Source organism: Temnothorax curvispinosus, unplaced genomic scaffold (assembly GCF_003070985.1).
Source record: "Temnothorax curvispinosus isolate PA1 unplaced genomic scaffold, ASM307098v1 QBEX01005869.1, whole genome shotgun sequence".
Taxonomy (NCBI): domain Eukaryota; kingdom Metazoa; phylum Arthropoda; class Insecta; order Hymenoptera; family Formicidae; genus Temnothorax; species Temnothorax curvispinosus.
The window spans coordinates 34475-49630 of record NW_020215649.1 but is presented as its reverse complement, the minus strand read 5'-3'; the positions used below and the strand labels follow the sequence as shown (position 1 = coordinate 49630).

The following is a 15156-nucleotide window of genomic DNA, read 5'->3' as shown; positions in this document are numbered from 1 at the left end:
GAGGAAAAAGAGAAAGAAGATAAGGCAATACGCGCAAAAGAATAGAGAAAGATGACGAAGATGACCGCAAGATGAATAAAAAAAAATATCAAGCATGAAATTCTCTCGAGGATGAATCAAGCTGCGGAGAGCGCGGTTTTGTTCTTGGCTCGCATATACGCTCCGCGACGTTCCTCGACGAAGTCTCAGGGTGGGGGGTATTTAGAAGCAGGTGTGGCTGAGTCAGCATCCCCAATATAGACGTACGTTTGTTTAGTAGAGAGCCGACTCCCTACGGAGGAGCACCTCCCGCCGATCGCAGGTCGCCAAGCGCGCAATACGAGCTCGATTTTATCGAGGGCACATCGACCGATCCGACCGGGAATTGATTGATATATATCTTTTTAACACGGCCGCACATTCCCGGATCATTCCACTGAACAATCGAGTTAGCGATACCGTCGTGAGATTACCGAGGCTCCAGCCGTCCCAGTGAGATTCCTGAATATATCGCTATCGCCGCGCTGCAATTCTCTATCACGCTGTCTGCGTGGCTGCCACTTTACTCCCTAGGACGGGGACCCGAATCTGATAGCGAAGAACCGAACAAAGGAATTATGCCGACGGGATCAGCCACGTTGTCGGAGGATAATCGTGGACGTTAATCGTCATCGTCGAAGTAACTGCGGCTCGCGCGAGAGCGGCGGCTACTAGATGATCGACATGTGCGACGACTACCCGGAGATCGTCGGCACCGACACTCTCAAGCGCTGCTGGGTCCTACTGCGTTAGTACATGCTCATCAGATTCTCTACGCGAAACCGGTGCTCGAAGCATATTTAAAATTTAAGAGGAATTACGTTTGCGGATGACTAGTAAGACTGGAAGCGCGCGCAGATTTGTTAAAGCGATTCGATGCTGGGTCTAAAACCTTCACGAGCGAGTCATTTGCCAGTGCAAACATGCAATCTTGTAATATTCTGGAGACAGGATTACTTAGGCTTACGCTTGTATATTTAGGACTGTACTCTTAATAATACGTATTTCGTTGCAGCCGAATACGATGATAGTCTCGTGATTATCAACATCCGTAATAAAATCTTGGGATGTCATAGGTAGCAGCACCACGAGCGAAGACTTGGGCAACGTTTGCCGCCTACTGGATGCCGACCTGAGGCCTCTCACGCCCGACGACACGTGCAAACTCTCGCGAGAGATCTTCGAGGAGCACAAGCAGATAGCTGAGGAATACCTTAAGGTCCAAACGGAGATAGCGTTGTTAAGCCAGCACAAGAACGAGATGCTGAAGAATCTGAGCGTCGACAGTCTCCGGCAGCAGCAGGAGCTACGGAAGCTGGAAGACGAAAAGGTTTCTCCTTTTTATTACTCTTTGCATAAATTTCGCACTCGCTTGCAGCGTTGGAGCCGATGGATGATTTCTTGTTGATGATAATGTAACTTTTAAAATATCCTTGAGCTTTAAAAAGGCTTCAAACATCGATAATTATTGCAATTGACGCGATGACTTTCAGGAGTCCCTGCTGAAACTGTGTCGCAATCTGACGCGGCAATTGCAGATCATGAAGGATCAGAGGGGGGCGTTGACGAGTGCCGCTGCCGCGTCGACGATAGGGCCCGCCGTTTCGGGAAACAACGGCTGGGTGGTGGTACCTCACCGTCAAGACCCATCGAGGCTCTCTTGAGATGCTGCGACTTGACGTATTTCAAAGGTCTCGACGATAAGTGTACTTACGCTACGTTGCACGGTCCCGACGACTAGTCGGTGATGCGCAACGCGGATGGAATTACCTTGAGATTCCAATCCAATTTCGTACGAATGTAAATCAACACCGCGTCGCTTACTAGAGTATGTGAATCAGAGTGGTCGCCCATTGCGGAAGATCATTTCCGATCTTATCAAAACTCGCTATCTATCCACGCGCGGTAACCGTACAATTGACTTCCGATTTTTCGACATGAAAAGCGCAATTTCAAGTACGCGCTTGCAGATACGCCTTCCGTTAGTTTTTTTTTCCCCCACAGTCACATCTTTTGTCTTCTACGCATTCTCGTTTGCGGCACGAGTTCAATTAATACAAGATATACAATCAATACAAGAGAGTAAAACAAACACACACACTCACACTTTCAAACGCAAGTGCGGCAATATCATTAAAAATGTTAGAGAATATAGAATATGGAAGATTTTTTTGATTGCAAAGCCTCGAAGGCATTGTTAATAATGAATTGCAATCTAGTCCTTTCGATTCATCGAGTCATTCGTTTACACTTTGACATATAATATGTATGTATATTGTGTGATGTAATATGCAGCTTTTAGTATTTAAACTATTGTCTATCGATGGAAAGTATTTTATGCGCTTATTTCTATGTGATATTCGCAGTATACAGTATACATACAGTATTTGGAGTATAGGAATGTCTCAGACTTATCATGATGTCCATTAATAGCAGATTCCTGAGATCATTTTGAAATGAAAATCCGAAGTTGTCTGAAATTTGCGTGCTCATGCATGGCATATCGCACAGTAGTGAAGATATTTTCAAGTATCAATCTCGAAATGGATATAGGTCTGCATCCTTTCATTACTGTATGATATACTGTATATTCGACCGTGTCTGATTGAATTAATCATGTGTCAAAAACACAATCCACATTCTGTTGCTACTTTTAGTTAATTATGCAAGAGATTAAAAATTTTTTTTAATTTCTCGCTTTGCTAATATGTGGTTGTCTATGTAAATAACTATTTTACGTATCGCTTGCGAGCTTGACTTCTCTGCAATGACAGATCTAACGAAGTAACATTACTCAAGTCAGTGCACTAATCATGATATATACAGGAGCGTACTAGTGTTTCCATTTGAATTTGACGAATTAAATGCAAGGCAAATATAATATTTGGAATAAATACGCGTGAGGCGTGTATTAAAAAGATTTTAAACGATGTTAAGCGCATGAAGCGCTTGTTAGAATTAAAATAAGTACGGGAAAATGCGCATATGTCGATAGCGGTTACAACGGATTGTCTTTTCGTAGAAAATGATATTGGAAATGATGAAGTTTCGCGCGTGTTAACGATTGGCGGCGACTGCAGCTCGCAGCTAACGTTCTCATTTCTGTTCCTATGTTAAGTATAATGTAACGAGAGCCTGAAATTATCCTCGTGAATTACCTTGACAGCGATAACAAACAATCAAACAATTATACGCTCTGCGAAAATTCTCGATAGGTTCTCTCTTGAGAATCGCTAATGAAATCGTTGTTTAAATATGTGAAAATGTAATATATAATTGTAAATATATCTCTGAAAGCTGCCGTGAGATTTACTAACGTGTTCAAGATCTTTTATTATGTATTCCCGGCACGGAGACGCTAGCGCTAGTAAAGTTAGAAGAACGTCTCGTATGAACATATGCTACTGATAGGTCATTTACAAGATCGATGAAAGACTAATGGCTTAATAGCGGCGAACTTGTTATACGGGAAACTATGGAAAATCTAGTCTGTCGTGCATCGAATCCGCTTTTTTTGCAATCAGCGGATTAATCTATTGTTGAATCTATTGCTGTACATTGCTATATCCGTGCGTATCGTAACGATCTGGCGCAGATCCGCGCGCGCGGGGCTCATGTATTTCACGCAAAAAACGCAGGACGTGGAACGTGTCCGTCATGCAGAATGAAGTTCTGGTGGAACTGGATGGGGAAGATTAAACGCCACGGAATCAATAAACTTGGCTCCAGTCTCGTTCGATATCTTGACTGAGGGAAAGCACGAGAGATAGAAAGAAAATAGGACACGACCGGTTAACCGGGGGGAGAAAGCAGAGGGAGGTTGCGAGTTGCGAGGGCGAGACGAGATAGATGAATGAGAAGAGGGGCGGGAGGGAGGGCACGAGGGGTGCGCATATGTGGGCGGACATTGGGTAGACGAGGACGAGTGCGGAACTATAGTGATTCCCGATTAACCGAGAACAAGGGAGAAGGATGAAAAATGGGGAGGACGATGGGGTGCGATCGAGGCTCTCGGTAAAGAGGAAGAGAGAAATAAGCTAAAATACATGTACGCGCGTGCGTGAGCGGAGGGAGAGACTAAGGGGAGAGCGGATTGAGTGTGTAAGAGAGGGAGAACGGCATGGCCAGAGGGGAAAGACGAGAAGCGGAGAAGCTGAAGAAGGGGCAGAAGACAGGCCGGAACTTCAGACGTCTACGGACCTGCCCGCGAGTCTCGTTCCCTCCCTTTAATTAAGTTTTTGCACGTTTTTCTCGCGCTATCATTTTCTCCCGTTAGAGTTAGGCCGTCTTCACCAAGCGAGAGGAGATCCTAATCGCGAGAGATCGGGATGGCCCACGCCGCGTCCAACGATGTCAACGAGAAGAGCTACATCCTGGACGCGAAAAAGAACCTCGAGGACGTGAGTAAACCGTCTCCATCTCGCTCTGCTCGACGGCGGAGGATATGGTCTACCGTGTCGAGCGCGCACATCCGGTTCCGTTTTTCTCTCGTTCGCGGAAGCGAAATCATCGCCGGCGAAGCGACGCGCGACGTATCAGATCATTAAACGGCACTACAACGAGGAGAGAACGTCTCGTATCTATCTCTCATGTGTGTTTTTTCTTCCGTCTTACCGAGATTTGCTACGCGAAGGAAACGTAGTGAAAAAATTGCAATAAGGTTTTTATTTTTCTAGGATATTATACTGACATTATGACGGAAATTACGGTATTTTTATTCAAAGATGTTACGTTTTACAAAAAAATTACTGTGATTATTCGAATACTTTATTTGATGTACAATTTAAAACATTCAAGTTCCCCTAAAGTGACAAAGAAGTCTTACAACCCGAGTTTGGTTGCTTTTATGCAAATTGAACATTTTGTAGTAAACTACAATATCGATATAGTCATTTTTCAGACATGAAAAAAGATTGATTGCATAGTAAGCCTTTATTATAATTAAGTTTTTATACGTTGGTAGAATTTAAAATACGCGCATAAACTTTTCAGAAGCATTATAATTTCGGCTGATTCAAGTAAAAATAATTACTCGTCAATTTTTATAGCAACATATGCTACAATATGTTACAGCTTTATAATAGAATGTGAAAAAAGAATACGCTCTTTATGTAATTTGTATTACGTAATAGTTTTTTCCACATACGAGGGGAAGTTTTGCTCGAGATATAAGCAAATCTCTCGGGATCTATCAAGTGAATAGCCACCGCACGGCTATCGAGCAACCCCGTCGCGTGATTTACTAAAAGTAATTTCGCGAATGACCGTGCTGGAGAATCGCGAGAATCCTCTTAGCGATTGTAAAAAGTGTACGAGAAAGTTACTATATACGCCACTTTCGCTACCTCGTTAATTCTATTCGCTCTTAACCCGCGGTGTTAAGCGCAAGAAAGTCCGTGATCTTGATTGCTCTCGCTGCGATTCTCGCTCGATTCTCCCCGCGGCGTGTAATCGCGCGAGCCGAACAGAAACGCGTAATTACGGCTCTTCTCCTCGCGCGAGCGCGGGTTCCAATATCTTCGAGATTGAAGTTTCCGTCGTCTTGAAAAGAGGGAGGGGGAGAGAGAGACGCGGTCTCTTAACAATTCCATCCGCGATGAGAAATTTCCGCGATGACATTTCGCCCGATACGCTCGTTTCAATCAATGCCTCCGTGATTTCTCCCGCGCGGTTCTGCCTTTCGCGAAGAGCTGTCATATCCGTCTGAGACGTACACTGCCAATAAAGGTACTCGTATGGATGCGCGAGCACCCGCGAACGACGGAAAGTGCATAGAAAAAATATGGAGTGTCGAATTAAACTTGTAGATTTTGTACTTGTGAACTCAAATTAACGCGCTCATTGTTTCGTATATACGCAACAATCTATATAATCTTTTTATAAGAATTTGATAATCTTTTTCCTGACGGAAAGATTTTGCTGAAAATACTATGAAAAGTGAAATAAAATTATTAAAAAATTTGAATATATTTTAAAATGAATGTAATGTAATATTGTAAAATATAAGAAAAGTTAAATTAAACTGTTGAAAAGTAGTAACAAATTCTTTGAAATATTAGGTATAACGAAATTAACTGAATTTAACTAAAAACTGAATTTTTACTGAAATATGGATGGAATAATAATGAAATGGGGTCAATTGAGAGAGATTCTGAAATACATTTTAGCAAAATTTCGTTATATTTTCGGTTTAATTCTCACAAGTAAACCCTCTTTACCTTCTACCCTCGTGATTAAAATGAGGACCTTGGGAAATTATTTATAGGCATGCCTCAGCATCATTTAAAGCTAGTCAGATTTGCTGCAAAATTGTCAGAAACACCAAAATTCAGATGGATAATTGTTGATGGCTTGGTGGGGTCTAGCGTACAAACTGATGCATTGCATGTACTTCTATGGGTAATGTTGTTTCTGAATGTTTCCACAAAATTACCCCTGTTTGCAGCGACTATAGCAGCAGCTGAACGCAGTTTCGTTACTTTGGTGATCGCCTGGTAGATTGTGGGATGACGGTGATGGAGAGAAATATATGGTTGGATGGATGTACTTGTATAGAGGATGTGTCCCCAAAAATACCATGTGACTCTCCGTGAGTCGCGATGGTGAGACTCCACAAATATTAAACCCGCCTAGCTCTTGTCGTCCGATAAGATCGTCAGTGAGAGCGTCGATCAGGACAATGAATATTGTTGTCAAATTTGTTTATATATTTAAGTCGGCGCGGCCGAGCGCTCGCGAGAAAGCGCGTTTTTGTCTGTGCGCGCGGTTAATTAATGTGATGCCATCTTGGTAGGGGCACATGCGGCCACCATGCTACTCTATTCTACTTAATCATTATCTGTAAATTATAATAATTTATTTATAAAATCAAATTAAAGAAAACGCCGTTAAACGGTCAGAACTTGGTTGCCTAATAATATTATTCGCGTGAATTTTACACGCAATTCTTCAGGTACATGCAAATGCAATTATCAGTTTGGGCGGTAGACCCCGCCAAGCCACTAACAATGATTCTGAATTCTAGTGCTTCTGAGAATTTTGCAGCAAATCTGACTAGCTTTAAATGATCCTGAGGCATGCCTAAATCATTTCCCAAAGTTTCATTTCAATCGCGAGGGGGTAAAAGGTAAGGGTTTACTTGTTAGTTGAACTATATATAAAATAACTTCATTGAAGCAAGTTTTCTTTGTTTAACGCTATATAATCTTATTTTATGATTTCTACGTTAAAACTAAACATATTTTTAAATCAAGAATATTCTTTCTCTCTGTGTGCGAGCGACGAGAGGGATGAAAATCCTCGTTACCCCGTCGGGTTTTCTCTCGATACACGAAAGAGGAATACGGATACGTTCTCGCACACAACTGTCTTGTATATGACTATGACGCATTGTTTCGGAAATTTCGACAGGTCGGCAGTGTCGCATCGGAAGAGTCCTACGATGACACGAGACACCTAGTCGGGGTAAGGGTTGCGCATCTACACAGGAAAAAAAGAAGTGTCAAATTAAAACTTATATACTCGTATATACACAACAATCTATAATTTTCTTATAAGAATTTTAACTTTTTTTCTTGATTGAACTATGTAAATGACTTCATTCAAGTAAATTTTCTTCGTTTAACGCAATATAATCTCAGTTCCAAGATTATAGATTGCAGTTTATACTCGTATAAACGTATATTCCAGTATATAACTCTTGATTTAACTCTTCTTTTTTTCTGTAAATTAATTATAGAAATTGACTATTTCGCCATCTTCCTTCACTCATTCCCATCTCCCTCTAATTATTATTGGAGCGACGAGCGATTAATTGCCACGGACGCAGCTTCATTATATGCCCGTTCTAATTTGCAAGGCGAGATACCCGGCTGCGTACAACAAGCATGGATTAATTGGCGCGCGACAGAAACTTCCCAAGTAGCTTCGCTGATATTGGCCTATCGATTAGTCCCGCGTAATGTTGTTCCGACGCGCGACGGGACGATGCACTCCTCCGACGCGACGCGACGTTCAATTCGTCAATTAGTCACGGGCCGTTGGCCTACGACCTGGCGCACGTGCGTTATCATTTTCTCGCAGCGCTCTTTTAACTTTTATCGCGCCGCTCCCTCTCCGCGCTACGCTCTCAGCTCGGTATCGCTCCAAATTATTCCGCTGAACTACGATCGCGCGTAACCGTTTAGCTCCTGCCTGTCTTAGCTAATTTGCCTACGCTGTAATTTATACCCGCGTATTTTTATTTACTTTTAACCGGCGCCTCGGAATTAACGGCTTTTTCCCTCGCTCGTGCCATTAATATTCATCAGTATGAAAATATATGCGGACGCTCGTAGAATATTCGCGGGTACGAGCTCGAATACGCAATGTGACATCTAATTAACGTTTAACGTTAATTAACGTTAACATATCGCGATACTCTGAATACACTGAATACGATCTCTTGCCGCGTTTATCACTGCGAAAAGCACTCGTGCTAATGTCGGCGCGTATTGTAGGAGCAGGAAGGAGAGTCCGACAAATTCAGCAGCCTGCCGCTTGCGAGTTTCAATTTCATCAATTCCATCATCGGCAGCGGCGTCATCGGTGAGAAAAATGATCTATAGCTTTAGATCTAATTTCGAGATTATATAATATCGTTGAAAATTATATATCGTCAAAATAATTGTAGAAGGGAAAAAGAAATCCGCTTGACATTCTGCGAAGCCCTATCCTAAAGTCGGCTAGATTAATGTGAATTTTTACAGGAATACCGTATGCTCTGCATCAAGCCGGCTTCGGTCTCGGCATCGCCCTGTTAATCTTAGTAGCGGCACTGACCGATTACTCGTTAATTCTTATGGTGCGAAGCGGACACATTTGTGGCGAGATGAGTTATCAGGGCCTGATGCGAGCGAGTTTCGGCCGCGTCGGCTTCTACATTCTCACGGTGTTGCAGTTCATTTATCCGTTCATAGGTACGCTAGTGCTTGAAGGGATGCTATCCCAAAGAACGTTTATAGTAAATAATAAATAAATAATGATATTTATCTGTCTTTATCCATGTAGACCGTCATATTTCGACCATGTATTTAATCAACGCATGAAACGCTTTTATTGACGTTGCAGCGATGATCTCTTACAACGTCGTCGTCGGCGACACGGTCACCACGGTCCTGGTAAGAATGACGGGGACGGACCAATGGAACATTTTCGCTCATCGAAACATCGTCACCCTCTTGACGACCCTCTGCATCATCGTCCCGCTTTGTCTGTACAGGAACATCGCGCGGTTAGCGAGAATCTCCTTCCTCTCTCTGGTCTGCATCGGGTTCATTCTCCTCGCCATCTTCATCCGGATGGACACTATGTCCGACACGGTGTAAGCGAGAATTTCGCCTGTGGTTCATGGGGAAGAGGGGAGGGTCACTTATCTCCTGTAAATTCGCTATATGATTGTAATTATAGGCGTGATTGATTGCAGCCCGAGTCAGAAGGACAGCTGGAGGTTCGCCAATTTCTCAGGGATCGTCCAGTCCATCGGTATAATGGCGTTCGCCTTCATGTGCCATCACAACACCTTCCTGATTTACGGCTCGATTGAGAGAGCGACCCAGCAGAAGTGGGACGTGGTGACGCACTGGTCTCTCTTCACCTCTTTCCTGATCGCCGCGGCCTTCGGGATTGCCGGTTACGCGACCTTCACGTCGTATGTTCAGGGCGATCTGATGGAGAATTACTGCTTGGACGACGATCTGATGAATTTCGCCAGGATCATGTTCAGCGGCACCATACTCCTCACCTTTCCGATCGAGTGCTTCGTTACGCGCGAGGTAATGTCTCTCATCCTGGTCGTCTAACGCAGATCGGAGAATTTGCAAGAGTTTTACGATCGCGATTTATTACCGCTTCAGGTGCTCATGACGGCGATCAAGGGGACGGAAAAATTGGAGGGAGACGAGGCTTATGTGCCTGATTCGGACCGTAAGTACCTGATAATCACCTTGGCGATATTATTCATAGCATATCTGATCTCCACGTGGACGGACTGCCTCGGCGTCGTTCTCGAGTTGAACGGCATCCTCGCCGCGGTGCCGCTCGCCTACATTCTGCCCGGTCTCTGCTACCTCAAGCTCGAGGAGGGGCCCGTCCTCTCGTCCAAGAAGCTGCCGGCGCTCGGCCTGATGGTCGCTGGTATTCTGGTCGCCATCTCGGGTCTCCTGCTGATTATATTCAACAATAATTCAGTCGGTACCTGCTTTCACGGCATAGCGTCGTATTGCACCCCCGAAAATGGGACGACGCCGTATAGCGAGGTGATCATGGTGTCCACCGAAAACTACAACAACACGGAGAGCCCGAGATCTGAGCTTAACGGTTAAGCACGGTAAATCTCTAGCTTAATCGTAGGTCTGCTAAATTGGTGAAAGTATAGCCGGGTGATTAATTTTGTGGGAGAAATAACGTATAACATTTTGACGCATCCAATATATAATTGCTTCGAAAATCTCAAAACGTGAAATTTTACAACAAACTTGCGGGAAAAGAGTTGAAAGTTTCTACAAGATCAGATACGGCAGGATTTTATCTATGACTAAATATATTATTCCAATGAGAAGGTACCCGAGATTATAATACCGTGTCGTTAAACGGAAAATAAAACTGCGCAAATCAAACTGGTTGTAAATCAAACTAGTTGTAAATCAGGTTTAAAGAGAAATAGCGATTGTGCTATTGTGATGTCCTAATCGATAGATCTCATATTGTGGAAACATTTTATGCTCTACAGTAGACTTTAATATTAAATATGTGGGACGTAAATTTATAGGGGGAAAAAAAAACGGAATGTTATTGTTTACGTTAACGATGGGGAACATTTAATTATATTGGACAAAATACTGTTCCCTCCACGATTTTATTCCACGATATCGGGATGATATGATTGGAAAATCATATATCTCGAACGCATGATTATCGCAATATAAAATCAATGCAATATAGGATTCGGCTTACGAGCGAGAAATCCGTAAAAAATTGGCAATAGATATATAATCGTTCTTTCCGTCATTTAGTAAAGTGTACAGACCTATATAAATATTTGTCGCACACAAATTTACCGAGTCACAGAGTAAAATCGTAATCTTTCAAGTGTGTAACGAGTTTGGGATTTACGACTGAAGACGATTAATCAATTCTCCGCGACGCATATTATTAGAGTCTCAGAATCTTAATGTACCAATCGAGATAATTATTGAACTTCCGATACTATTATTGTACGTAATATATAATATATATAGAAAGGACTCTTGTGTATTTAGTCCTGATAAAGTTCCAGAGGTACGGCTCTAACGTGAAAACAAAATCTCTGTGGTTATAAAAAATGCGCGAATTTTAAGGAATATATTTTAATTTTAAAGAATAGTTATTGCGATTAGAAAATGATGACTAGGCAACTAACGTAAAGAATACGTGAGCTAAAATATCATTATATTTTTAAAAAGATGTTGAACAGACAAATAGTTTATAAACGAGAAGATATTATGTATATGTACGTTGTATATCTATATATACACCACACATATATGCACACTACGTTTGTATTTTTTCGTGATACGGGACTAATATTGAATGTTGAAAGTAAGAAACATACAAATGGATCTATAATGTTCATAAAAGATAATGCGATAATTAGCGGCTTAAAAGCTTTTTATTCGCAACTTGTTCTACCTTACCTAGATTCTTGACATGCTCTGCGTTTTCTTTTTTGAAGAAAGAGAGAATCGGAAGAAAGAGAGAACCAGCACTGATAGTTTTTTAATTTTTTACGACTCGTAAAATCGTTTTTAAAAGTATTTTTTGCATAAGTTTTTTGATACGATTAAACTCAAGTATTTTGTTTGCGATATGAAAATAAAAGATATAATAGCATAAAATAGGACGAATAACGACAACACTTGACATACCGGTACAATCATCGCTTGGATTTACCGCTGCAAAGTTTAGTTGATCGGAAGATTTGGCTATGAGGAGTTACATTGTATGTTCATAGTTCAAAAGACAAAAAAGAAAAGGGGAGCCAAAGTGTCTGTAATGTATCAAAATATAATATAGAGCCGCAGTGGAAATGACACAATCAAATCGGGGGGCAAAAGTGAATTTCTCTTTTTACCCCCCAAATGACGCTTTACACTTACAGAAAACAAACACTGATGCGAAAAAGACCACATACAAGAGGAAAGTATTTATTCGCGCGTAGCTCGCGTACTATAGTACATAAGGCAAAAGAATCAAATATGTTTACCTGTTTATGCACATTTGAATATAAAGAAAGATATATAAAAAGCATATTTGAGATAAAAAACTATATAAAGACCCTAAGTTGGTACATATATTATAGGAACGGCCTAGGGAAAATGGAATATATATTATCGGTGAATATACACGTGATGAGGCAAAGCGAGAGAGATTTTGTGACCGTGTATCGCATGTTATCACGCACATACACATCCGCTGTTTCGTGTCGCAGTGAAACAGACGCCTCGTTCGAGCGACAAGACTTGTACACGTTTAGTGACGTTTACGTTCGCAGCGTTATCATTATACACGTGCGCGTCGCACATTGGCGGTATTCCTTATATAGATATAATGTATAATTTAACCGGCAAAATAAATGTAAATCTATATGCACGTACGAGAGAGGGAAGGACAAGACTCGCGTTTTGCGCCCTTTAGGGCCGGTTTTTCCAACCTGTTGGTAATCTAACTAATAGTTAAATCATATGTCTATCTTTGTTTAATGTAAAGGATAAACAAAGACATATATATGATTTAACTATTAGTTAGTTTATCAAAAGGTTGGAACAACCGGCCCTAAGAGCGTCCACATATTATTCGCCCCGCCGATCTCTTTTCGATCGCTCGTTCGCTCGTAACGCACGACCTGACTGGATAAACATTACGTGGTTGTGACAGTACTGTAGTAATGTCAAGATTATCGTTATTGATTTTAAGATACCAAGACACGGAGCGCGCATATATACGACCAGACATAAGTAGTAAAGTTTATCACGCGTGGACATGAGTAACTCGTATAATTGAAACATGCAGAATAAAGACTTCCCAACTCTTTTCCTTTCGCTCTCGTAACGTGACGCGCCCAGCAAACGTATGATTTAATTGTAAAACGACTCTCTACAAACAAATAGGACACGTGTAAGCGACTAATAACTCGGACCGTCCTGTGATATTATTTTTAACGACGCTTCCTTTATGATTTGTCTCTATAAAGCTTGACCGCGTAGAGAGGGAATTTTTAAACTATATATGTTTAGTGTTTGGCAATTAAGAAGGCAAAGATCAAAAGAATTTGACTCGATGCGAACGACAGACTGATCTTTTTACGCTTGAAGACATTAAATTTGACAATTTCGCGTTGCAAGACGCCGTGTATTAGTAAAGCTAGTATCAATCTGTTGCGTCCGAGAAAACATTTATAAGTGCCAATTTCGACGAAAGAGAAAAGAAAAATTTATTAGACTAATCCAATCTTAATGTTCGTAAATATATAAACGTGAACGTATTATTTATGATTGTTCTATATTGACGTTAAGTAAACTTTACACACGTTGGAGATCGTTGAATGGTATAGTGAGGAGAACGGAAAAGAGGCCACAGATATTTTAAATAACGAAGCGTTTAAAAAGCAAATATCTCGAATAAAAATGTTGCATCTCAAACAGAGAATAAACGTGATGCGCGCATGCAAATTTTATCGCATGCATTTTTCATGAGGTATCTATATATTATTATGTCACAGATGTTATTAATGGAGCCACAATATTTTCTTACGTAATTTATTTTTTCCTGAATATAAAAGTATTAACATAAAGCTATAAAAAAAAAGTTCGAAAATTTATAAAAGAGACGGGAATATTTTAAATATATTATTTTGATAGAAAAGTGTGAGAGATATCTCATAAAATATCGATTTTTCTATATTTCGATTTATATCTTATTTATACATAAAATCAACAAGATAAATCGATTAGTATCTACATGTCAAAAAATTCTTTCATAAATTTTGCGCTTTCGACATATTTGAGGGTTGCAAAACGAAGACACTTTCTCCTTACCCTGGTATAAAAAAACGTAGTTTATTATTCGTGCAATATTAATTCTATGTGATTTCATACCAACTTAAATATCCCTCCAACGATGTTTGCTTTGGTTTTAAAGCATTCCGTTTCTCCGGACAAACGTAATTTATTTACAAAGCGTTTCGAATTAGTTGAAGTTGAAGATTAGGAGAAAGAAGCGACGTCTCCTCCGCGAGTACTTTCTCGCGATGCGAGAAAGTGAAGTAGAATCGCGGTGGGTCACGCAACGGAGAGGACGTTACGGGGAAGCATGGGAAAATGTGCCGCGACGTAATTTCACGCAGACGGGAGCCACGGAAGGAGGAGGACCTCCTCTCCTCCTCGGGAGGAGGTTCCGAGTGCGTGACGCGTAAGGAGCGGGCACACCGAGTGCGCGTGTGTATATGCGTGTGCGTACAGCCGTGACGCGAGGCGATTGCGTAAGGGATGTTGATAGCGAGCGAAAAGCAATCGTGCCGTTATTCGCCACCGTATCGCGGGTCTTCCGACCACATTTATTCTGTGATAGACACGTGGCACACATGATGCGTTTACAAAATATATATACGGGTGTGCATAAGGCGCGCGTACCCGCGATGCTACGCTATATACGTATAATGTTATCTATTTAGGTTTATTTCGCGAAATAAAAGACGACTTGAGATTAACGCAAAGCGTTCTGTTTATTATTCCTCCTTTCCGTACACCTGCCCTCGCAGATAAAGGCTGAACGCCGTGACAATTTTATATGGCTATTGTATGCGCATGTATTATATCGCGTGCACGTTTTTAATTTACGCTAAAAGATAAATCTATTAAAATCAAGAAAATAGGATTTCTTTGAATCTAGTTTCCTTAATTCAAAGAAGTATTGGGTAGATTTAAGAAAACATTTTTCTGAGTTTAAAATATTTTATCCAATCTACCTAATACTTATTTAAACAAAAAAATATATTTTCTTGATTTTAATAAATTTTTTTCAGTGTGTATGTAAAACCGCAATGCTCTAAAAGCTCCCAATTAT

General features: G+C 41.2%; 2 protein-coding genes across 2 annotated transcripts; both read left to right on the top strand.

The window, feature by feature from the left end:
• The first annotated feature begins 133 nt into the window (after positions 1 to 133).
• Positions 134 to 3330, top strand: LOC112455162 (mitogen-activated protein kinase kinase kinase 7-like). Its single transcript, XM_025016920.1, has 3 exons — positions 134 to 766; positions 1095 to 1348; positions 1512 to 3330. The coding sequence occupies exons 1-3, from the start codon at positions 694 to 696 to the stop codon at positions 1680 to 1682; spliced, it is 498 nt and encodes a 165-aa protein (XP_024872688.1). The 5' UTR covers positions 134 to 693; the 3' UTR covers positions 1683 to 3330.
• A 587-nt stretch (positions 3331 to 3917) lies between these two features.
• On the top strand, positions 3918 to 14800 carry LOC112455159 (putative sodium-coupled neutral amino acid transporter 11). Its single transcript, XM_025016917.1, has 7 exons — positions 3918 to 4418; positions 7429 to 7482; positions 8517 to 8604; positions 8766 to 8975; positions 9127 to 9379; positions 9482 to 9830; positions 9912 to 14800. The coding sequence occupies exons 1-7, from the start codon at positions 4347 to 4349 to the stop codon at positions 10377 to 10379; spliced, it is 1494 nt and encodes a 497-aa protein (XP_024872685.1). The 5' UTR covers positions 3918 to 4346; the 3' UTR covers positions 10380 to 14800.
• Positions 14801 to 15156: the final 356 nt, after the last annotated feature.